General features: G+C 37.6%; 1 protein-coding gene across 14 annotated transcripts in view; it reads left to right on the forward strand.

Moving 5' to 3' along the window:
• baz2ba (bromodomain adjacent to zinc finger domain, 2Ba) overlaps positions 1-25,489 on the forward strand; it is a 279,446-nt gene that overhangs the window by 236,443 nt on the left and 17,514 nt on the right. For all 14 annotated transcript variants that reach the window (XM_028806424.2, XM_051930571.1, XM_028806421.2 and 11 more), the window contains 3 exons: positions 1,956-2,638; positions 9,307-9,586; positions 15,252-15,407. In XM_028806424.2, coding sequence (XP_028662257.2) covers positions 1,956-2,638; positions 9,307-9,586; positions 15,252-15,407 — 1,119 coding nt within the window. The remainder of the gene's footprint in view (positions 1-1,955; positions 2,639-9,306; positions 9,587-15,251; positions 15,408-25,489) is intronic.

Raw genomic sequence — 25,489 nt, forward strand, 5'->3', positions numbered from 1 at the left:
GAGAATAACTTAATTCCTAAGTTATGGTAAGTTCCTGGTAAGAGATTTTCTGGCTGTGGGAAGAGCATTAGCCTAATTAATGAGCTCCCAATTTAATACTGTTAAATGATTTAAGTGCAGGGCTTTAATATCATAGCTTATGTTCTATTCAGCAACATTTACAGCTGATGTAGATTAACAGCGACAAGGTGAATTTATGAAACTGAAAATATTCTACTTTGAAAGCAGTTATGAAATTAATTACTTCTCAAAATACGAATGAAAATGACATATTCTATGGTATCAGTATTGAAAATAGGCAGCTGAAGATCTCAGAGGTACAAGTGAGAAGCAGTTGTTTCATTTTTTGAACTTTGGACTCTTCTTTCAGGACATCATGCATAGTTAAATCATTTACTTTTATTTTTAGTCATCACTTTTATTTAAAGCAATTTCTAAATTACAGGTACATAGTACAACTGTTTTTATATTTTTACTATTGGAGTAAAGGAAAATTAAGTGAGTTGTTCAGGCTCAGTGTGCTGGTGGCTGATCCACCTAATTTTGTTTTCAGTCCATACATTAGGAGCACACCAGCAGGCTGTTACCTTTTTCCATTAAATAACAAAAAAGATACCAATGGTAGGTGCTTTTAGTGTTTTTGTGTGGGGAGGTTTTTCATTTACAACCAATTTCTTTTTTTAATTTAAACAAATGCTAGTTTTTTTTTTTTTTTTAAAGTGAATATTACTTTACTACCAAGAAAAGTATTTATATATGTTTGTGTCCATAAATCGCTCATATTTGAGAATATAGCCATTACTTTTTGATGCCATGTCCGCAGATATGACTTTTCTTGCTGATTTTTGGGTTTTCTGGCTCTTCTTTATCATTTGGTCTGAAGCCAAAATTAGTCCAAATGTCAGAAGTTACATTTAGCTGTGAAATAACGTTGATCTTCTGTGTCACTTATATTTATCATTTTAACCTAAGTCTGACAATGTAGTGTTTACTTTTCAGGGCATATGTGCCAAAACCCTGTTACTTTGGAATAGAAACTGTCCAGTTATCTCATGAAAGAATGTCTACCAAGAGCTGTGGAAAACCTGTGGAGTGTGGGCACAATGCCTATGGATATTATAATTCCTGGTTATTTTGCTTGTTCTTTTGTATGCCCTTCTATGTTTAACATTATCCAGATGTTTTAGCCGTTATGTTTTGGTTGCTATTTTCTGAAGGTGTTTTTCTTGGGTGGCACCATATCTTTCTAATGCACAATGTCACTATGTCTTCCTTTATAAAATTGTTGCACACAAGCGCACTTGTATCTTCACTGGCTCAAACAAACATCCTTAAAGACGCAGATTTATTGTAATGAGGGGGAAACTGATTATTGACCAAAAAACTTCCTGTGCAGACTTCATACAATCTCTTTGTTAGGATGAATCCCACTTTTAAGCTGGCACGGATTGAGTGAGTGTGGGTGTTTGTGAATGTACCCTGTGATACGACTGCTGTCCTGTCCTGAGTGCATTCCTGTTTATGACCGATGTTGTCATGTAGACCCTGGGTGTACGGCTGAAGGTGTTTTATAGGAACTTTGAGGAGAACACCATTTAACCTTTATACTAATCCTTTCAATCATGGTGGGAGAATATTGCAGCTAACTGCCACTAATAGGATTGTCCCATGTGCAACTTCTAACATTTTGTGTAATATATTGTTAAATGAAAAAGGGGAGCAACAAGTGGTGACAGTATGATGTGTTTGAATACTTAATGACGATGGCAGGCAAGATAAGGGAAGTGAAGGAGTTTATGTGACTGTTTCTTTTGCAAAGCAAATGTTTAATGAGCAAAACATGCAATAATGTTCCTTTCCATGCCAAGTTTAATATGACTGTATCCTCAACTCTTCTCAGAATAGTTATGCTATACATCTAAATGGTTTAACTTGGACACATTCTTTTGGTTTAGGTCAAGAGGAACTTGCAAAGGAGCGGGAGAGATTAAAGAATGATGCTGAAATTCATATCAAAGAGGAGCCCCCAGAGTTAAGTGAAGAAAAACCTCATAACCTTGAACTTGGTATAAATATCAGCAGTGTGGAGAGCGTGGAGGACGTGAAGGAAAAAGACAACCCTAACCTTTTTCTCCAAAAGCCTGGTTCCTTCTCTAAGCTCAGCAAACTGCTAGAAGTTGCAAGAATGTCACCAGAGTCTGATATTGTGCCCCAGAAACAAAATGGCAGTCATGCTAGCATCCCTACAACAGTGCCATCTCCCAGTCATACAAATTCTCAGCATGCACTGTCCAGCTCACAGTCGGGAGTTCTTCAGGCATGTCCAGATTCAAAGCTTGACTCTAGTAGCAATTTTTTCAGTCCTTTAAACAGCCCAGGGAAACTGTTTAATTCTCCACTCCTTCCAAATGACCAACTTTTAAGAGTATTGACGGAAAAAACTGGGCAGTGGTTTAGCATTTTGCCAAGGACGCCTTGTGATAACTCTTCTGTTACTAGTGCCACCTTGCCTACAGCTTCTTCCCCACAGCCATCATCTACAGGGCCAAAATCACCATCACCATTGCCAGCTCCACTAGTGTCTGGACCTCTACAGAGTCCGGTTGGACTTAACCCCTTTGCATTATCAGCCCTACAGGTATGTTGTAATTCTTCAAACTTATACAAATATGGTGCCTCTAAGCAGACCTTCCTTGCTAGGAAATATAATACTTTACTAAATTTGCCATTTAATGTCTTCATTATATTGTCAAGGAATTAGTTATTTGTTTAATATAGCACCACTCACAATTAGTTTTAAAAGGACTGTGTAGAACAATTTTGTTTAAAGCGCAAAGGCAAGTTAAGTGACTTGTTTAAAATGAACTTCTGCAAGCTTTGTGGTTTAAGTCCACATCCTTACACACGAGGCTATAGAAAAAATAAACTGCTTTCTACTTGTTTTTGTGCATGCAATACATATAAAATAATGTACAACAAACTCTCTTGCATCAGATTATCAGCACTCTACACACCTCATCCAACTTAAAAAAGATCAGTTATAATAAAGGTTAACGCTGATTTTAAAAAATGTTCACCACTGCCTTCTTTTGCCCACCCTCAGTAAATGTATCCGATTCTCTAAGTTAGCTGTAGTTTAATTCAAGCGCAGTGCAGCAGGACAACACTTAGTGGGATCAAGCGAAACAGACACTAGGCTTCATGCAAAACTCTAAAATTTTTAACAAGACACATAATAGCCTGCTTCAAGAAAGTGTATTTTATTTGTGAAAAGTTCTTATATGGTAAACGGTTCTTGACGCATGCTATAAAATAATGTGCCCCCATTACCTGTCCATGCACTGCCATGTGTGACGTGACTTCCCATACAGCTGAGAGTGAGTGCTTATTTAAAGAACTGGCACTAGTAAACGTATATCTACAAACTGCCTTCATCATATGATGTTTATCATAGTATGTTAAAAAAATCTTTTACAATCATTGACCTTCACACAGAAGTTAATCTTTGCCTACTGCTCATGATCTGTAATCTCCATAATCCCTCTGACATTGGGTTCTTCTTGTGCCAGTGCACTAATGATGTGTTTTCTTTGGTAAACAATTGTAGACAAACATGCAAACTCCTCATGATCATATGAATAATTAAGAGAAATAGACCCATATACAAAAAAATATTACCTCCTGATAACTATAGAGGTCACTACATATTATATATAAGTGACGCACCACTCTATGCAGTCCTCGGCTAGAAAAAAAATCAAATCCTTATAATGTACACCGATAACTGACATTATTAGGGAGCGTTAACTTGCTTGTAAATTTCTACTTGATGTTGTTTATTTAAGTTCAGCCCTGGTCTCATCAGACCATAAAATGGATGTGGGAGACTGGGTATACAATTTTGCAAAGTTTAGCCAGGCTTGGAGTTATTCTTCGTCTTGCTACCTGACCCCACAACCCCAAACCAATGAGAATACGACTGCGTGTTGTCACATGTAGGGAACAAGCAATACTTGACAGGAAATCCTGCAGCGCCTTTAACGTTGCTGTAGGCCTCTTGGTGGCCTCCCTGACCAGTCTCTCCCTGCCTTCTCCTCAATCTTGGAGGGACATCCTGATCTTGGTACAGTCACTCTTGAGCCGTATTTTTCTTTTTTTTTCCCTGCCATATTTTCTCTGATTGTTTTCCCCATTTTTTTACTGAACAGTTTCTGATTTGTTTTAACCTTCTCAGTATAGATTTTTGCAGTAAAGATGGAAGAGGTCCTGGCAGGATTTCCCTTCATTTCATTTTTTATTAGACAAAATCTGTGATTTTGGCAGTCGTGTGTAGACTTTTTATATGCACTGTATAGTCTTTTCAACATGATAAATGAGTAATGTTCTGAAGGATCCAATTAGTGTAATATGATACTATAGGCCTGAATGACTTGGAATAATGTCACAATACGTATTTTCATTTGGGACAAATAACCGTAATATTCACACACACACATAGTCACTCACAGGCAGACACACTTTACCGATATATTGTATAGCATATGTGCATACCCCTTTGTTTTCCGAGAAGTATTAACAGGATGGCAATCTTCCAAACCTTTAACGTCTAATATGCTATGACATGTGAAAAGCACTGACCTGAAATAGGATTTATTTTGAAGAAATGCATGTAGAACAGGCAGTGTTGGATAAATTACGCATTTGTTGATCTAAACAAAGTGTAAAATATAGCTGAGCGTTGTTTTTGTCAGTAAAAGCACCATAAATGTCATGGCTTTTCCTACATTTCCCATAAGTAATAAACAGTAAAAAAAAAAAGGAAAATATCCTATAATGTGTGCAGCTTCTAAACAGTTTTACCTTGTTTATTCTTTCAAGCTATTTTTGACCCATTATTAACTTTAATGGATTTTCCACTCTATTTGCAGTAGTTTTTTTCATCGTTTTTTTAATCTCCGAAATATGAAGGCTTTCACCAAAGTGCCCTCTTTGTACAACCAGGATCCAAAGGTTCCATTTTGTGCAGCTGTTACACATTTTCAATAAGCCATGTCCTTTGGGTCAGTTTTGACCCACCATATGTGAATTTCCCATTGGGATTAATAAAGTATCTATCTATCTATCTATCTATCTATCTATCTATCTATCTATCTATCTATCTATCTATCTATCTATATGCATATGGATTTTACACTTCATTTAGGTGGTTTGTTTGTTCAGCACCCATACAGACACCCTGAATGGCATGTTTTCAGCTCAAAAAGGTGAAGGCTTAGTAAAATGACCTAACTATACAAAAGGCAAAGACGTTTTGATATGTCACATTTTGAAAACTGCCACGTGCTTCAGGTCAGTTTTGACCACCATGGACTTCAGTGCATTCGAGGATTTTTGTTCAATCACAGCCCATAACAACATCATAAATGTCAGCATCATTGGTACTGCAGACTAAGATATTTGATCAATATAAAATATGTTTGGGGTGAAACAAATGTACATTTAGGGTGCCTAAAGAGTGTCAGAATGGGGTCAAAAAAGACACATAAGGCACGGCATTGGGTCAGCATATCAAAACTAACTTTGCAAGTGTTAAAATGGTTTCAAACACATAGGTGTTATTGTAATGAACTATCATTTAAAAACATGAAAAGTTCTAAGACAAATTTTAAGTTCTTCCTCTGTATATCATAATGAAATTTACAGTATCTCACAAATGTGAGTACACCCCTAAGTGAAAAATGTCCAAATTGTGCATAAAGTGTCAATATTTTGTGTGGCCGCCATTCTTTTTCAGCACTGCCTTAACTCTCTTGGGCATGGAGTTCACTAGAACTTCACAGGTTGCCACTGGAATCCTCTTCCACTCCTCCATGACGACATCACAGAGCTGGTGGATGTTAGAGACCTTGTGCTCCTCCACCTTCCATTTGAGGATGCCCCACAGATGCTCAATAGGGTTTAGGTCTGGAGACATGCTTGGCCAGTCCAGCACCTTTACCCTCAGTTTCTTTAGCAAGGTAGTGGTCATCTTGGAGGTGTGTTTGGGGTCATTATCATGTTGGAATACTGCCCTGCGGCCAAGTTTCCGAAGGGAGAGGATCATGCTCTGCTTCAGTATGTCACAGTACATGTTGGAATTCATTCCCCAGTGCCGACAGCACTCATGCAGCCCCAAACCATGACACTCCCACCACCATGCTTGACTGTAGGCAAGACACACTTGTCTTTGTACTCCTCACCTGGTTGCCGCCACACACGCTTGACACCATCGGAACGAAATAAGTTTATCTTGGTCTCATCAGACCACAGTAATCCATGTCCTTAGTCTGCTTGTCTTCAGCAAACTGTTTGCGGGCTTTCTTGTGCATCATTTTTAGAAGAGGCTTCCTCCTGGGATGACAGCCATGCAGACCAATTTGATGCATTGTGCGGCGTATGGTCTGAGCACTGACAGGCTGACCCCCCACCCCTTCAACCTCTGCAGCAATGCTGGCAGCACTCATACGTCTATTTTCAAAAGACAACCTCTGGATATGACGCTGAGCACGTGCACTCAACTTCTTTGGTCAACCATGGTGAGGCCTGTTCTGAGTGGAACCTGTCCTGTTAAACCGCTGTATGGTCTTGGCTGCCGTGCTGCAGCTCAGTTTCAGGGTGTTGCCAATCTTCTTATAGCCTACGCCATCTTTATGTAGAGCAACAATTCTTTTTTTCAGATCCTCAGAGAGTTCTTTGCCATGAGGTGCCATGTTGAACTTCCAGTGACCAGTATGAGAGAGTGTGAGAGTGATAACAACAAATTTAACACACCTGCTCCCCATTCTTGTAACACTAACGAGTCACATGACACCGGGGAGGGAAAATGGCTAATTGGGCACAATTTGGACATTTTTCACTTAGGAGTGTACTCACTTTTGTTGCCAGCGGTTTAGACATTAATGGCTGTGTGTTGAGTTATTTTGAAGGGACAGCAAATTTACACTGTTATACGAGCTGTACACTGACTACTTTATATTGTATCAGTGTCATATCTTCAGTGTTGTCCCATGAAAAGATATAATCAAATATTTACAAAAATGTGAGGGGTGTACTCACTCTTATGAGATACTGTATGTACCTATCACCTTTAAGAGTATAGTGAAAAATATTTACTGTTAAAAAAAAGTAAAAATAATAAAAGCCTAACATAATGTCTGAAAGAGACATATTCAATATCCTCTGTTTCTGTCATAGCTTTTATCAATTATCCACATTTTCCAGCTGCTCTGTTGCCTCTCCTTGGCATACTACATGAAGTTCTGTGAACTTGAAATACTGCAAATATCCCTTTTCCTAAATCATTTTACACAAGACATTAGTACTTCACGTCAGGGTGTGTGATGGAGGTATTTCAGTTGAGCTATTCATACATTCAATGTTTGTTCTCACTGTGTAAACTGTATAAAGCACAAGTATTGCTGGACATCAGTGGGCACAATCAGTGGGCATGAGGGAGCCCTGCGATGGACTGGCACCCTGTCTAGGGCTGTTCCCTGCTTTGCACACAGTGTTGCTGGGCTAGGCTTTAGCTTTTTGCAGCCATGAATTGGATTAAGCAGGTCTGAGAATGTTATATTAATATGTTTTTGCCAATTTCATGTAAAGTCTCATATATTTTTGGAAGGACAAATTATGTTTCAGGTCCCACATTTCAGGAGTTTATAACGAATATTCCTAAGAGTTTTAACCCACATATTTGTTGCAACAAGTGGGTATGTTGAAGCAACCATGTCAGATCTGCTCTATTTACACAAACAATGCGACTCAAGGCTCTGCTCATTACTTTCAGCATACTAACTGCATTAGTCCTACTTTCAAACTCACTGACAAAATTAAACAATCTGCCTTTCTCACAATGCTTCCATTTGAAAGCTACAAACCCACTGAAGCTCGGCACAAAGCGACCATCTGTACATCCATTCCTTTATCCTACTTCATTCAAATGTAACTAACTATAATCAGGGTTATTGCTTTTTACATTTTTAAATATGCATCTTTATTAAAATAGTACTTTAAACATTTTTTCATATAACTCAGTATAAAGTTTCTTGCAATGATGTCTGACTGTTGGTTAGGGCAATAACTACATATTATTAATATGAGAATTCTCTGTGAAAATTCAGTTAGATTTACTTTATTAAGACTTATTTTCCAGATTCTTTGAATAAATCCTATTATATGTTAAAGGCTGCACATGTGTTTTTCTATGTGCATATCTCTTTATTATAATAAAAAAATCCTGGGACAAGATGAGACTTTTTAACCTGGGACAAGATGTGACTTTTTCAGAGAGATACTTTCACGTCCCACGAGACGAGACTTTGTGCCAAGAGATTTAACCACAACGGGGCTGGAAAGAAAAGACAAAGAGTAGATGACAAAGTAGAACGTCGTAAAGAATTCAAAAACATTTGTGTGATACACATGCAGAGCAAGTTAGAGATAATAAAAACACTAAAATTCAAAAGTCTCAAATAAATGATAGTAAAGATCGCATTAGTACTAACAAATGGAAATTATTACTCTATGAAATAACTGAATAGTGAAAGAGATTGAATTTATTGTTTGCATTTAAACTTTAAGTCAGAGACTTGTAGATCATCTAAATTGTGTTGCCATCAAGGAATAGTAGTGCTTCTTCCCAATGAAGAGGCGTATCTGTGAGAATTAAAAGATTTGTTGTTTGCTGAAAGTGAAATCCACATACGCAAGCGGCAGAGACGTGAAGTGGCTGGCGCGTAGCACAGGCCATGGGGTTGGCGAGTCAAGCAAATGGGGCAAAGCCCCCTAGTACTTAATATGTTACTAAAAATAAGTGTTCTCAGTGATTGGTGCTAAATAAACTAAAGCCTGACCTATTATGCATTTTTCCATTCAATTTAGGCACAAAACAAAAATAAAGTCACAGTTGTTAGGTCACAATACTTAAATCACTTATTTACATAAAAATATCAGTAAAATATTACTGTAGTGTATAAACACAATGGCAGAAATACACTATTAAGAATGGACACATTTACACTAATAAGAATTAATGTGTGTCAATATGTTTATATGTTTGTATTTATTTCATGTATATCTCTTTCTGAATGTCTAGAAGATCATTGCTTTCTTGTTAATGTGAGTGCATTTTTTGTAGCTACTCTCAACTATATGAATTTTCTCGTTTCATGTTGTTTATATCTATTTTTTCTTTTTTTTTTCCTTTTGGTGTGTATGTGCTTCTTTGTTTTCTCTCACGTGCACACATACATATGCACCATTTAGCTGAAGCCTGGAATTCATCTTATGGGACTCTCCTTTTGTGGATGGTCTTCAGGAATGTTATCTCAGAATGTACCCTTCACTAGCTCTCCAGTGCCATCTAGTCTGAGTTCTGGATTCGGAGTTTCAGAAGCAAATGGCAATCCATTCTTGGCACCTAGTGTTTCCACAAGTAAAAGTGAATCTCCAGTACCTCAGAATGACAAATTCCTGTCTGCCCCTTCTCCAGCCCTGGAAGTAGCAAAGCCTGTGGATTATCACAGTCCAAGACCCATTCCAGAAGGTAGGTTAAACATGATGATTATTGTAGTCACTATTGCAAATTAAAAGGCATTAGTTAAATTATAGTCCTGCTCCAGTTTAATCAATTGGTTGCATAGATGACTGGGTGTAAGCACCAATTGTAAAAGTTGGGGAAGTCTGTATTTTAGATAATTGGCTGAGTAAAGCATTGTATTTGTTTATCCCTTTTGTTTTCTGGTTAAATTTTGCAGTAATAAATGTTTCTAGCAAAATATATTGGAGCGAATGTAGCCATTCACATTTGAAAATATACTGAAGTAAAAGTGAAAGTAGACAAAAAATGTAATAATCAAGTAAAGTAGAAGTATTCTCTAAACATACTACTTTCTACTTCATTACTATACAACACAGTTTGCCCACCACAGTTAATATTTGTCACCAAAGGAGAAGTCTGGTGGTTCAGCACCCACTAAGTATATGTCAATGAAGCAATAATTAAGTGAGGAGTGATACAGCCTTCATTTGCACTCTTATAAGGTTAATCATATATTTCCACCATCCCTACTTGAATCCTCTAAATAGCTTTGCTTCAAATGTAATCTTTCATCAGAACTATTTTTCATTACTTGCAAATTATATATATCTCTAAAAGAAACCTGGATAACTTTTCTAAAATGACCTCACTGCATGCTATGGAAGTTTTACCATCTAGTTGCTTTACTGATGAAGTATCTCCGAAACCAAACGTTGTTTCCAAAACAAGGCAATCTTAAGACCGCATTATCCCTTGGTGTGTACGGTATGTGAAACATAATTTAACTCTGCCCAAAACTGTATATCACACACATTATTCTCAACTTAGACTGTCAACAAAGATATAATCCTACTTGTGAGACACGCGAGTCCTCAGTTAGCTGCTCATCAGAGGGTCTGTCACATTCTTTGTAGATGTCCCTCGTCTAAAGCCTAATGGAATGCAATCTCTGCCTGTTTATCAGTCAGTAACAATGGTGGAGAGTCTTGGAATAATACCCTTATGCTGTCTCATTTTGTTTAAGAGAAGTGTTATAACCTACCTAATCTAGTAGAAAAATTTTTTTTTTTTTAGATTTTTATGACAAAAATCTTAGAAGTGTTTTTTTATGTTATATAAATAACAAAAGATACTTTATTATTGCTGATGTTGTCAATATACAGTAGCTGTTGGACGGAGTTATAATTGTACACTGCTTGCTTTGCAAGTCTGTAATGTGTGCATTGTAAGCAATAAAATAAATTCTATATGTATGTAAAATAAAAATAAACCTTTGTCATCTTAAACAGAGGAGGCCACTAGGGTCTTTATGCTGGTGTTCAAAATTCTGAAAAGCACAAACAAAATCCATCCATCCATCCATCCATTGTCTCCCGCTTATCCGAGGTCGGGTCGCGGGGGCAGCAGCTTGAGCAGAGATGCCCAGACTTCCCTCTCCCCGGCCACTTCTTCTAGCTCTTCCGGGAGAATCCCAAGGCGTTCCCAGGCCAGTCGAGAGACAGTCCCTCCAGCGTGTCCTGGGTCTTCCCCGGGGCCTCCTCCCGGTTGGACGTGCCCGGAACACCTCACCAGGGAGGCGTCCAGGAGGCATCCTGATCAGATGCCCGAGCCACCTCATCTGACTCCTCTCGATGAGGAGGAGCAGCGGCTCTACTCTGAGCCCCTCCCGGATGACTGAGCTTCTCACCCTATCTTTAAGGGAAAGCCCAGACACCCTGCAGAGGAAACTCATTGCAGGAAAACATCTTTAATGAAACAGTGAATCTAACACACTAGGACAGCAGTTAAAACTAATGGAAAGAGTGTTGGAAGTTAGAGAAAAGTCATTGTTGATTTATGTAGCTAAATCAGTCAGTTTTAATTGAAATATTAATATAATCCATAAAAAGGGTCCATTTGAAAAAGAATTGTTAAAACAATTCCTGCTTTTTTTTGGGTGGATTGAAGCAAATAACATAAAAATTTAAGATACCAATGTGAATACATTTCTTTTAATGACAATTAGTGTTGAGCAAACATTGCTGAGTTTGCTTTGCTGTGAGTTCCCCAAAATCAGGGAAATGTTCACAATATTCACCGAACTTGGCGAACTGTAGTAAAGTCAATGGGGAAGGACTAACTGACCAGATTTGACTGGATCATACTGGTGTAGTTGTCTTTAAAGTGTTCCTGAGGGCTCGGGGAACGTCTGCCAACTATACTGGACTGATTATTGTGGTCACCACCGTGCCTCTGTGATATCAAAGAAGAAAGTATGCAGTCAGATATGCACAATCATAGATTTCAACAAAACAAAGCAGAATTGCTGAAATCATAGTCAAAAGACAGAAAAAATGTGTAGGTCTTCTAAAGGCAGGAAATTCAAAGTGGCATGTCATGATTGAAGCCGCTGGCTCGTTTTCTGAAGACTCTCCAAACTGTCTGTGCAGCTGCTTTGCACTTTTTCTTCTATCAAAAAGATAGAAACATGGTGTAAATAGAAATTATTATTATTTCATAGAGTCTCCTGTGTTTGGTGGTGGGGGGGTGTTGGTGTCAGACTCCTTCAAGGTTTGTTTTTTTATCTGCACATAAATTATTATGCATGCATAGGGCACGTGCCTCCTCTTATACTGACGTGGCACTCGAGGATGGACCTGCACATTGGTGAAAAACCTCGAACAGATATTCTGGTTAATGATTCATAGCATTCTGCAGTATTTGTCTACTTGAGTTATGGTTTTAGCATCTTGGTTTTGGTAACAACTTGTATTTTTCAGTCAGACAGTTTTACTGTCTAGTATTTGATAATGTTGAGCCCATTTAAAACTATCCTCACAGTTGATGGCTGGCAATTCAATGACGTCAGCTGCAACTAAAAAAGTAGGTGGACTTACTCTATGCAGCAGTCTGGTCAAGCACTTTGCATACTTGCAATTAACACAATTAATATCTTAAAATCTTAACTGTTTCTTATAATAAATTAAAACTTCACAAGCAGAGATAACTCATTATGTATGCAGTATACAGTATGTTTCATTATTGTGGCCAAAAAAGGTGACCTGAGCTGTGCGGCAGCAGTGCCAACCACTGCACCACCGTGTCTCTGTGAGATCAAAGAAGAAAGAATGCAGTCAGAGATGTGCAATCATATATTTCATCAAAACAAAGTGGAAATGATAAAGACGTAGTCAAAAGTTCGAAAAAACATGTAGGTCTTTTAAAAGCAGAAAATTTAAAGTGGCATGTCATGATTGAAATCGCTGGCCTGTTCCGTTTTTTAAAGTCACACTGAAGGCTGACTGAACTGTCTGTGCTGATTTCATAGAGTCTCCTCTGTTGGGGAGGCATCGGCTCCTTCAAAATTTGTTTTCACTCTTGCCGCGCCACATGGCTAATTATTATGCATGCATAGGGCACACGCCTCCTTGTTTTATGGTAATGTTGAACTCGGAAGATCGACCTGCACATTTGGCTACAAGCACAGATAACCTGTCCCACAGAGTCTGTAATACAAATGATCAGCATTGTATACCTGGGGACGGTCCCATCAATGTTGGCTGTTACAACTCCAGAATGTTGCACTGGCCTTACAAAGCATTATGGGGCACAAAAAAATCTTGTAAACTGGCCAAATTATAAGTAAATAATTCCATGAACAAGTGCAAACTCGAACACAACAAATTTGCTGCGAATAAGGCTTTCGCAAAATTCACTGATCAACATTAATGACAATGTTAACAATATTCCTCATTCTGATAACTACCATACAAAATAATTCAACCCGCTTATTTTATCTCCTAATGTTTAAAATCATATAGCAAACAGACTTTTTTGCCTGTGTAGGATCATTTTATATAACTGATGCATGTGATTTTTTTAATATGCATAACAGTCAGTTCTTTTAGAATGTTGATACAAATTTTAATCATTCAGTGATCAGTACATGCGCCCAACCTCTCCTCTCCATAATGTAATAAAGCATTGATCAAAATCATCAGCTTTTTATTAAATTGTTGTACTACTGAAAAACTGAAGATGCATTTATAGTGTAAAACAAGCAGTCTTTATGAACCTGCATTTTGTAATTTCCATATACCTTGTAATTTATAATATTGGGGGTCTACATTAGAAAATGTTTTTATTTATAAATACGGTTATTGCCATTAACATTACATTTTATATTGAAACTAATTAAGATCATCATGATGACATCACCCGGGTTAACCAGAAAAATGTAAACACGTTTGTCTGGGGTCTGTCTATTTAAGGGAAACTTTTGTCATCAACTTACTTGAAGTGTTCAAAAGTGCTGAACTTACATTTTTTCAAACAATTTTCAGAATAATTTTAATTATTTTGTCCAAAAGCTTTATTAAAGGCAAATGTTAGTGTAACTAGCTCAGTTCGTGTGATTTGCACATTAATGTCAAAATGCGTAATTGTGTCTTCCCTTAAAATTGTGAGCCATGTGTGTGTATTACAAAGCAGATACTCTAAATTGTTTAATTATTATTTATGTTCTAATAATTTTGACCAGGACATGAAGATTCATGCTATGGACAGTTTTATGCTAGGATAGGTGCTCGTAATAAGCCCTGCCAGTGTACACAAGCATGCTATGCCACTAAGGTTCACTTTGGAGCTTTAATGTACAAATAGACAGATAGATAGATACTTGTCACAAAAAATACCTAAAGACATGGTACAAAGTAAGAAACACATACATTAACATACCTTTTCTCATAGTAAACCTAAACACAAATAAAAATATATTTTGATAATCCTAGAGCATAAATGAAAATGTTTACTTCAGATCCGATAATCTCTGTTTATTTAGTGTCACACACAGGCCAGTGTTGCCATTTGAACTGGCACTTGTGCCCCTTCAGCGACTGTGTTGTTGTATGACTTCTCCACTGAAACTAGAGTTGGGCAATTAATTACAGAGTAAATTATATAATTGAACTCTGTGTGCTTTGCTTGCCCGTAATGTGTGCATCATAAGCAATAAAATAAACAAATTATATATGTACATAAAATAAAAATAAACCTTGTCATCTTAAACAGAGAAGGCTACTGGGGGGCACCAACAAAACCTGAGGTGGCAGAACATTTCCAGTTTAATAGTGAATCTCACACATTAGGTCACCAGTCAGCACTAAAGCAAAGAGTGGACAAAGTCCTTCACACAAAGAAGTCATTATTGATTTATGTAACTAAATTATTCAGTTTTAATTGGAATATCCATATAATTCATAAGAGGGCTCATTTGTTAAATGAATGTTAAAGAATGATTGTTTTTTGGTGTATTGAAGTAAATAATTATTATATAATGCCCAATATGAACATAAACATTAAAAATACTAATTTGAATACATTTCATTTAATAACAGTGTTGACAATATTCTTCATTCTGATAAATACAATACAAGAATAATTTAGCCAGCTTATGTCATACTGGGATAGGTGCTCATACTAAGCTTGACCTGTGTATGCAACTAAAAGCATGCACATAAGGTTCACTTTGGAGCTTTTAATGTACAAAACTACCCAAGATTATATTCCAGACTACAGTTATTATGATCTTCCAAGTGACGTTTATACTTTGGGATGTGATTCTTTGGTTATACTTTATCAAATAAAAAAATCAGTCCTGCAGGGTTAACATTTTAAATATTTCTTACTGTAGAAATGCAAACTGGATGGTGGCGAATAACTGATTCAGAAGAACTGAAAGCCCTTGTTAAAGGTTTACATTTCAGAGGAATAAGAGAAAAAGCACTGCAGAAGCAAATTCAGAAGCATATGGATTACATCTGTCAAGCCTGTGCCAAGAACAAAGATGGTAAGCAAAAGACTCAGATTTTGACCCTTTCATGTTCATTCAACTCATTTAAAGCAGTTAGTATTTTACTGACTTTTCATTCTCCTGTGCCATCAGGCTGGTACTTAATTTCAGAAATCAGTATCACAAGTATAATGAACATGTTTTGGCTCTTAACAAAGATTAACATTGACATTTATTTGCTTGTCAGACACTTTTATCCAAAGCGACTTAAAAAAGAGGTGAACATAATGAAGTAACATTAAGCTGGGGCCTGTTTTTTTCAGCAAGTGTGATCGGACAGATAACAAAAGTTTATTGCCACAAGTAAAAAGATGTAATAATTAATGAATTTACAATCATCAACAATGGATAAAGCAGTTAAACTTAATGTAACAACAAATCAAGCAACAATTTGAACAATCACAGAACAATAAAGGTAGAATGACAGAGCAATCACACAGCACTGAAAAACATATCATGCAGAATTTTCTGTGAGTTCACGACATAATAGTTTTATATAACCAAACACTATGCAAACATCCATCCATCCATCCATTCTCTAACCCGCTATATCCTAAGACAGGGTCACGGGGGTCTGATGGAGGTAAGCCCCAGCCAACTCAGGGCGCAAGGCAGGAAACAAACCCCGGGCAGGGCGCCAGCCCACCGCAGGGCACACACACACACACACCAAGCACACACTAGGGACAATTTATAATCGCCAATGCACCTAACCTGAATGTCTTTGGACTGTGGGAGGAAACCCACGCAGACACAAGGAGAACATGCAAACTCCACGCAGGGAGGACCCAGAAAGTGAACCCGGGTCTCCTAACTGCGAGGCAGCAGCGCTACCACTGCACCACCGTGCCGCCCTGCAAACAATAAAAAGTAATCAAATTAATACTGACATGCCTGGAATCATTTGTTATTCAGCACATGGTAAAGTGTTGTATTATTGAAAACAAACTAAAACACCATAACACTAAATATTGTGACTAATCTGCAACAGGGTTTTGTAGTCATCCATTTTTGGGCAAGAAAGAATTATATATGTATTTTTTTTCTTACTTTATGCTGTTGAGTTCACAAAATACAAATAAATGTCCATACATACATGAAAGGGTTGCATTTTTGAAAACATTGATTTCATTTTATTTTAGGGAAAAAAAATTCTCCCATTGATTTCTCTGATATTTTCTTGTCAGTTACTAAGTCTTCCCATAACCAAACTTAACTCTTTGCTTCCTTGTTCTTAATTGTTGTCAGTACTTTTTTCTTTACTCCTGTATCCTTGTTCCACACCCATAAACGGATCACCATGTCACAGGATCCAACTCACAATGAAGCTGTAGTCACAAAAGAGGATACTGTATGTGGCAATAGACTGTAACATAAACTCCATGATGTAAGGCCGTCTTACTGAATATTTCAAGCGTTTTCCCAGGGCAAATTCACAGTAGCTTCATCTCAGTCTGTTTGCTAAAACAAAGCAGGCTTACTTCTATGTATGTTTTTCCATTCTTTCATAATAACAGAAAAACATTCTATAGGAAAACTGTACATTTGTGGTTTAATACATTATTAAAATAAACTAATTGAGTACCGTATTAAAAAAGTATGTTTGTCACAGTAAATTTGAAAAGCAGGAGACTGAGCACTAGAGAAAGCTGAGACGAGAGCCACTAAGGTTAATTTCAAGATAGAAGCCTATGAGTCATTTGGAAAGAATGTTCAAGTTAAATCTTTTCATCTTAAGCAAATCAAATTGTAACATAAAATAAGTATGTAAAGTTTTGAAAGGATTAAGCAATGCTGGTACCAGCGAAGCTCTTGACTCGACACTGTTTTCTTGTTCAGAACTGACAAAATTATGTTGAGCTTAATAGCTTTCAGAGTTGGTGTATTATATATATAAATTAAAACTCTACTTTTCATTTCCTTATGGGATTCTTTGTTGAGCTTTTCCAAGGCACTGAACTTTAAAAAACGCTTTGTAAAAGCAACCTTCTACTCTTTCCTTTAAAAGAAGCATCACATAATCTGTAGAATTCTTATATCCATCCCTCCATTACCCAACCCGTTACATCCTAACTACAGGGTCATGGGGGTCTGCTGGAGCCAATCCCAGCTAACACAGGGCGCAAGGCAGGAAACAAACCCCAGGCAGGGTGCCAGCCCACCACAAGGCACACACACACCAAGCACACACTAGGGACAATTTAGAATCGCCAATGCACCTAACCTGCATGTCTTTGGACTGTGGGAAGAAACCCACGCAGACACAGGGAGAACATGCAAACTCCACGTAGGGAGGACCCTGGAAGTGAACCCAGGTCACCTAACTGCGAGGCAGCAGCGCTACCACTCTGCCACCGTGCCGCAGAATTCTTATATCCCAATATTAAATGCCAGGATAATTTAGTTTATTCATCTCCATGAAACAAGTATTGTTTTAAAATGTTATTAATAATACAGCAATTTAATCTTTTATTAGGGGGACATGCAGTGGTGTTGCAAGGGGCGGACAAAGGGGACGGTCCGCCCCAGGTGGCACATTTTTGGGGGCCGCATAATTGGCCAAAAGGCTCAGTACAATTCGTGTGTAAGCAGCAGGGTTCGGAAAAATATCACTCAAGAATGAAAAAAGTAAAATTCTCTGATTTTTATTCACAAATGCTTCAAAAATAATTTTCAGACTGTCCTTCTGTGACGGCATCAGACGCAGCAGTTGACATTTATGAGGCAATAACAAAAATAAACATAAACATTGCACAGATAATAATTTCTAGGAAGATAAACAACTAATTTACAATTTATAATTTTGTTTCGTTATCAATCTGAATGCGTTCTTGCTCTGCGCAGATCACTTATCTATCACCTATCACTTGTACACTACACTGGTTCTGGTTTTCGCTGTGTAATTATATTAAAGAACATGGCTTATCAGTGCGTCTGTACTATATTCTTGTCTAGTTGATGCTTATAAATAATTATATGTGAAAACTTATTGCTGTTTCTCTATATATGAATGTAGAGAAAAGCCAAGCAAAATGACACCTTTTATTGGCTAACTAAAAAAATTACAATATGCAAGCTTTCGAAGCAACTCAGGCCCCTTCTTCAGGCGACATGTAATACAGAAACTGGAGTTCCCTGTGTTTATATACACACTCTAGGACAAGAAGATGTAGTTGTTTCTTGTCCTAGAGTGTGTATATAAACACAGGGAACTCCAGTTTCTGTATTACATGTCGCCTGAAGAAGGGGCCTGAGTTGCCTCGAAAGCTTGCATATTGTAATTTTTTTAGTTAGCCAATAAAAGGTGTCATTTTGCTTGGCTTTTCTCAACATTCATAATGGCTAACACGGTACAACACCTTAGTACTCTATATGTGAATAAATCTATGCAAAATTTATCTTCATTTTCCTCTATACGTCATTTTAATTTTCTATTTAAATAGGTTAACATGTTCAGATATGTTGGAGGGCGGCAAATTGAAACACCGCCCTGTCCTGAGCGGCACAAACTCGAACTACGCCACTGGGGACATGCATGCTGTCCTGAAATCCTGCACATTATGACATTTCTTGTGGACCTTTCTTCTTCTTCTTCTTCTTATTATTATTATCATAACATGCAGTGATGATTTTTGCCCCGTGTTTAGTTCTGCTCTGATAGACTGCTGCTCTCCACAGCTCTCTAGTTTTACAGACAGGGTCAAAAATGAATGGATGAACAGTTTTAAATGTTAACTTCATTAAAGACCTTGATCCCTTTATTTGAATCAGTCATGCCTAGCAGTTAATTAGCCCACTGAAGGCTTGTAAATGCAAACATACATTTTCTAAATGAAGTTGTTTGTTTACTTTTGTTAAATGGCATTCTGTCCTATAGATGAAAACTCCTGGCATGTCTACCTTTTACTATTTCTGTGTAAACCCATGCAGTGCTGCAGTGCTCTAGTTGAATGGCTATTCCACCTACTCCTGTGCTTTAGAGTGGTGTTTTCTTCAGAGCACATCTGCAAACATGAAAACAAAACCCTTGAAACCTACAAGATCCATCCAAGGGAAGAATGTTTATTAGTGCTGAGCTTGAGATTGCACACATATAACAGCATATCCATATCATTTTCTAGTGGAAAGTCACATTGTGGGTAAGCTTCTGCCATGTTAAGAGGTCCGGCTGAGCTTTTGACCGTATTAGCTTTTTTCCATTACCCCTGGGGTCCTGATTTCCTTTGGCTTGATCTGTGAGTGCGGCAGTTGCTGTTTTTCTTTTGAGACTGATTTGAGCAGTTAGGGCTCTCTTGACACTAAGGGGCCAGCAGTGCCAGTGCTAGGTTATTTTGCACCCTAGGCCAAGCTTATTAGTGTGCCAACAGACTTGTTCGGTAGCTAACCTGTGCAGCTGAGTTTTCTCCTACGTGCCCTATGAGAGTGCCTAATTCACTTTAATGGTGGCACCGGCCCTGGGAGCCAGACCCCTCCATCAAGACACATCACTCCCGCTACATGGTTTGTTTAAAAACATTTTTATAAATATATATTTGTTTTGTTGCATATCTCTTACATACAGTAATAAAAAAATTACTGTTTGGCAAAAACTTTAAACTTAGATAATTTATGAAGTGCAATTTCCATTACATGATGGCACATTTTCAATTTCCACATTAAGTTCAACACCTCTGATGATGAGATCATTGGTTTAATAGCTGGATTTTAGCCAGTGTTCTAGATAGAGATAGGCTCTTCTGGTTCTGAGATTTTGTTTTGTTTTTCATTTTATTTTAAAGATTTGGTTTTCATTTTTTAGTATTTTCTAGTTTTACTTTTTATTCAGTTTTTTGATCCATTTACTAGAATAGTAATTTAGTTAGAAGTTTTTCAGCAGTTAACATTGAGTTTCTGTCACATTTTATTAGTTTTGGTTTACTCAGCAAATGTTTCCTTATAGTTGTTGAATTGTATATCATATCTTACATACCAGTTAACATAATACACGAATACACGAAACACAGAATTTGACTGTTTGTGCCAGAGTACAATTTTCTCAAGATGAAGGTCCCAGGCATAATCAGAGTAAGCAAATATTAAATGACTAGTATGTTCTGTTATCACTTTTTTCTTTAACCTGCAATAAGTTTAAGTAAATGGCTACTTAATTTCAACAACACCTTCACTTTGGTTGTGAGTTTCACAATGCGAGCAGCAAGATCACCACACACAGAACATAATCTCTTGATATATGTTTGCATGGTATTATGGGTAGAGTAGATCAATCTGGTATTCAAGCAAAAGTACAAAATTATTTAAGTAAATGTATAAGTACTCATTCAAAAATGCACTTGTGTAAAAATAAAAAGAATCTGCTCAAAAATGTATTCAAGTTAATTTGATTTAAGTTTGGTTTTTAATGTACTGAAACAAAGGCAACTTAAACGATTTTCAACACTTTAAAAACTGCAGTACATTTTTTTGAATAAATTAAGTGTACAGTACTACTTCCAATAAAACTGGAATAGCCACAGAATGATTACAGGTGCATACAAATGTTTTCTTTTTCTTTTACACAAATCAACTTGTTTTTTGATTTTTTTTTTTTCAAAAGGCCCAGCCTTGGTGACAGTTTACTTTATTCGATTGTGAAACATTTTACTAGTGAAATATGAAGTCAACAGTGCATCAATGAAGTTATTTTAGTAGACTTGTTAGCTGCATGCAGTGTGGTAGGCTAAGCTATTGAAGAGTCATTCTTGAATTTGCATGGCTACTTAATTTTTGTTTTATTTCATGATCTTCCATTACTGAGAATTCTGTAATCCGTACTATGTAGTGGGATTTTTGTGCTTACAAGTCTGCCTTACACCTGTTTGACAGATACACCTTCAGCTTGGCTACGGACTACTTGAGCAGTGATGCACATCTGCATTCATGACATTCATTATGTAGGATGAAGTTCTGTTTTCTCTGGTTTCTTGTATATGCAACCTTAGACATATTTGTTGTAAATCTAAAACACTGAAGGATTTATTTATATTATATTCACACACTGTCTCCCCTCCCCATGTAAAAACCCAATGTACACCTGTTAAATTTGTTTTGGTGCCAACCATAGACTATGGCAAGATTTTCCTGAGGATTTAGACAAGTGAGAGGTCATATTATACCCACTCATGCACTCACACACACATTCACACTCCCATTCACAGTCATTTGAAAGCCAGTTTACCAAACCTCCATGTCTTTGGGGATGTGGAAATAAAACCAATGCTAAATCAAAGAAAAGTGCAAACACCACACAGACAACAACCAGGCATGAGGTGCAGGTCACTGTATCTGTTGAGCAGCAGTGCTAATGACTGTGCTTCTCTGCCACCCTCCATAAGAACTACTCAACTATACAGTACGGTTGTGCGCCAACTTGCAGATCCATTTCTGAATGACCATTAGGCAATATATCAGATTAGCCTTTTGTTGGCCACAAAGTCTACATGTCATTGCTGCTGAGGCTCTGGGGGCCACAAAAACGCATACTTTAACTGCCTGTACATAGCAGCACGAAACAATCTTCAAGTCCTGGCAGTCACATGCAATTTCTGTGGTGCGGTGTGGGCCAAATGCATAAGAATTAGCCACGTGGAGCATTGCCAATCAAAACAAACGTTTAAGGGCCCTCCAAGAGTCAGAAAATATACGAGACCCTGTGAAATAATAATAATAATGATGATGATGGTGTTATTACTGTTTACAAGGTGATTCTATCTTCTTGATGGAAGAAAAAAATTGCACACCATCTGCACAGATAGGAAACAAAAATAACATGACAGCTGCATGAATCGTGACTTCAAAATAAGTCTGCATAATATGGCCAATCAATCACTCTGTAAGCACAATGTGATATATATAATATATACAGGTAAAATTCCATTACAACGAATATCTTTACAACTACATTTTCATTACAATGAAGTATTTTTATGGTCCCGACAGCCATATGACACGAGTCTATAGAAATCTCGTTACTACGAAGTACATTCAGCAGATACTTTCATTATAACGAAGTGCACAAAAGACCTTGAAATGCCTGAATGAATCATCCACAGAGCAGATATTTCTGTGGTCGCAACTCAGTTGTGCACAACGATCCCCAAACAGTAACACTGACATTTTTTTTTTCTTTCTTCGAACTTTCCTCGTACTGTTTTTTTTTTTTTTTTTTTTTTTTTTTTTTGCCTTTTTTGTTTCCTGCGGTTTTCAGGGATACCTTTTACTTACTGCTCGTCAACATTTGAAAAACATTCATTGGAATTTAACTCATTGTCCCCCTCCTATAGAAACAGCAGACACGAAAAAATGATAACAGTTCATATTAGAAAAAAAAACTAATTTTTTGCAGCTCTTGATTGCGGCAAAAAGCATAAAGATGTTGCCAGTGAATTCGGAATTTGCCATCGACACTGTCAACTTTCTTGAAAGACAGAGCAAAAAAAGAAGAAAAATCTCGGGTTGCAAATGTATGTGTACTGCTGCATTTGAAGACGTGGAAAAAGCTGTTTTTATGTGGTTCAGTGATGTTCGTTCAAGAAACATTCCTATTAATGCGGCACTCATTCAAGAAAATGTGAGGTTTGTAAACTCTCTTGGGACCGCCCACAACTAGACAGCAAGCTGAAGAGCGTCCCGAAGTGCGGTCTCCTCGTCTGTACGGGGCAGTAGCCGACTCACAGATATGCTGCGTCTCTCCGCCAAAGTAAACAGAAAAGATCTCGAGGGGTAATGCAAGGTTAGGAGCACGTACTGAACATTGTAAATGCAGATAACAGGATTACTTGATCACTGACCTGGCCACGACTCTGCCTAACTGCTGTGTCTGTGTATAGCAGAGTGGCAGATCCCGCTACGATAAATAACTGTGCCGTTCCTGTTTCAAGCTGAATAAAGCTGGTTTTGCTAAAGTACTGAGACTCGACCTTGTGTTTTGGGGTGCAAGACAGGGACTTATAGTGCGACCCCAATCTTTTATGATTTGCTTCTGTGTCGCTTCACTGCAGCGCTGTGAGCCTCCTATTGCCCTGCCCCAGCAACAGACAAACAATCCTCCACAGACGCTGCAATCGCGCTTCAGGACACACTTCAGTGTGTCGTTCCCGTTGGGTGGGGAGTGGGGGGTCTCAAAAGAGTTCAGAAACCTCACAATATGAAGAAAAAAAAGGATGATTTGGCTTCTGATTGATAACTGTGCTGCCCACAACATGCTTCCACATTTAGATAAAGTTCGCGTTGAATTCCTCCTACCCAATTGCACGGCAGCGCTTCAGCCATTGGGTTTGAGCATCATTCGCACCCTGAAAGTGTATCATCACAAGGAAATGTTGAGAAAAATTCTCGTCAGCATAACTTGTAGGCAGGAGGAGATTAAAATTAATGCGAAAGAAGCTATTGAAATTATTGCAAACGCCTGGATCTCGTCACAACAAAATATTCGTTACAACTAAATATTTTTTTAGGTACCTGGGAGTTCGTTGTAACGGAATTTTACCTGTATATCTAAAAAATATTTACTTATTGCAAGTTTCTGCCCAATTGTAGGTTGCAGCATCAGCATTGGAAGGAAGCCAGCCAAGTGAGACTGCTACCTCTGCAGCTCCACCACCGCATCTCTCACTACTTCTGTTCAGTGTGTAACACACTGTGGCTGGCAGTGCTGCTACAAGTACACATTAAAGGCCTTTGTGGCCTCCGGCAGCTGGTTTTGGCAATTTCTGGGTCATTATTTCCCTGTCGTTCTCCTATGGCCCTCAGCTGTTAGTAAGAATGGCCTCAACTCATTTGGCTGTAAATTGGTGCGTAACTAAATTACATTTCCATTGTTAATAGTATACAGCCAGATTTTTCATCACAAAAACAGTTTCAGACACACGCATGGTTTTGTGCTATTCTATTTCTTTTTTACATAAAAACACCATTGTGAACAGACAAGTGAACAGGAATGCATCCTTATCTTTCATTTGTTATCATACACATAACTCAGAAATCAAAACCTTTGGTGCTTTAACGACATTTTGTCACATTTCGTCAGGTACATGTAGACCTAATTTTAAACCACAAGAACAGACACAATATCTTAATACATAGTTCGCCTGCCTCCTCACTCACTCACTCACGTCCGTCCAAAGCCGAATGCGTGTCACCTTCTGCGCAGCTGCCCGAAAAACATTACGAGACCGACATCCAACCCCAACACCGCGGCAGGCGGCAGATTTACGGCTGCAAAAATTCAAAGAGAAAGGCGACTTCGATTAAAGCTCTAGAGGCCTGAAAGGCGATTTTGACTACAGCTCGAGGCCTAATTACACATTCTGATTCAATTACGCATTCATTCAATACACCTATATCAGGTTTGTGGTGCTTATACTTATTACTATTCCATATTGTACTGGAACATTCATCATTCAATATTATACTATAGGCCTGGAAAATTCATCAACTAACAGTACAAGCCTGTACAGTAATGAGTAAAGTGGACTACAATCATTACAAAACAACTTCTTCGTTACTTATCATTTGTTCTTCATACACTGCTGACACAAACTCGTGCCTGTTTCATTTTACGTTGTCGAAACGGGCTCTTTGTCTAATTTATGTATAAAATGCTTCACTTAAGAACACAATTTCCCATGGCAAATTAATTTATACAACAATTGTAAAAAGTTAACTTCGACTTGAAACATATGGAACTTATCCTCAAAGCTTTTAAATATTTTTTCTTGACAAAAAGAACTGAAATGTTCACTTTGACAGTTAAAACCCCCACATAGCTACCTGGATTTTTAAATGCAGGTCAGAGAGTAACGATCAGAGATGATCAAAATGTTATTTTAGAAATCTTATATAAGCACTTCTTCTTGTGTTGGTTTTAAGATATCACACATACAGTAAGTGATGCTTTTGGACATATTCAGAAATTAGCTACTGAACTGAATACATTTGCAATTAGAGGCTGCATGTCAGTGGATGATACCGAAACAATACACTTCAGCAAACCAAGCAGTTTGAAATGCAACAAATTTTGTTTTCCTAGTGGCTAGAAATTT

Source organism: Erpetoichthys calabaricus, chromosome 8 (assembly GCF_900747795.2).
Source record: "Erpetoichthys calabaricus chromosome 8, fErpCal1.3, whole genome shotgun sequence".
In the NCBI taxonomy this organism is placed as follows: Eukaryota; Metazoa; Chordata; class Cladistia; order Polypteriformes; family Polypteridae; genus Erpetoichthys; species Erpetoichthys calabaricus.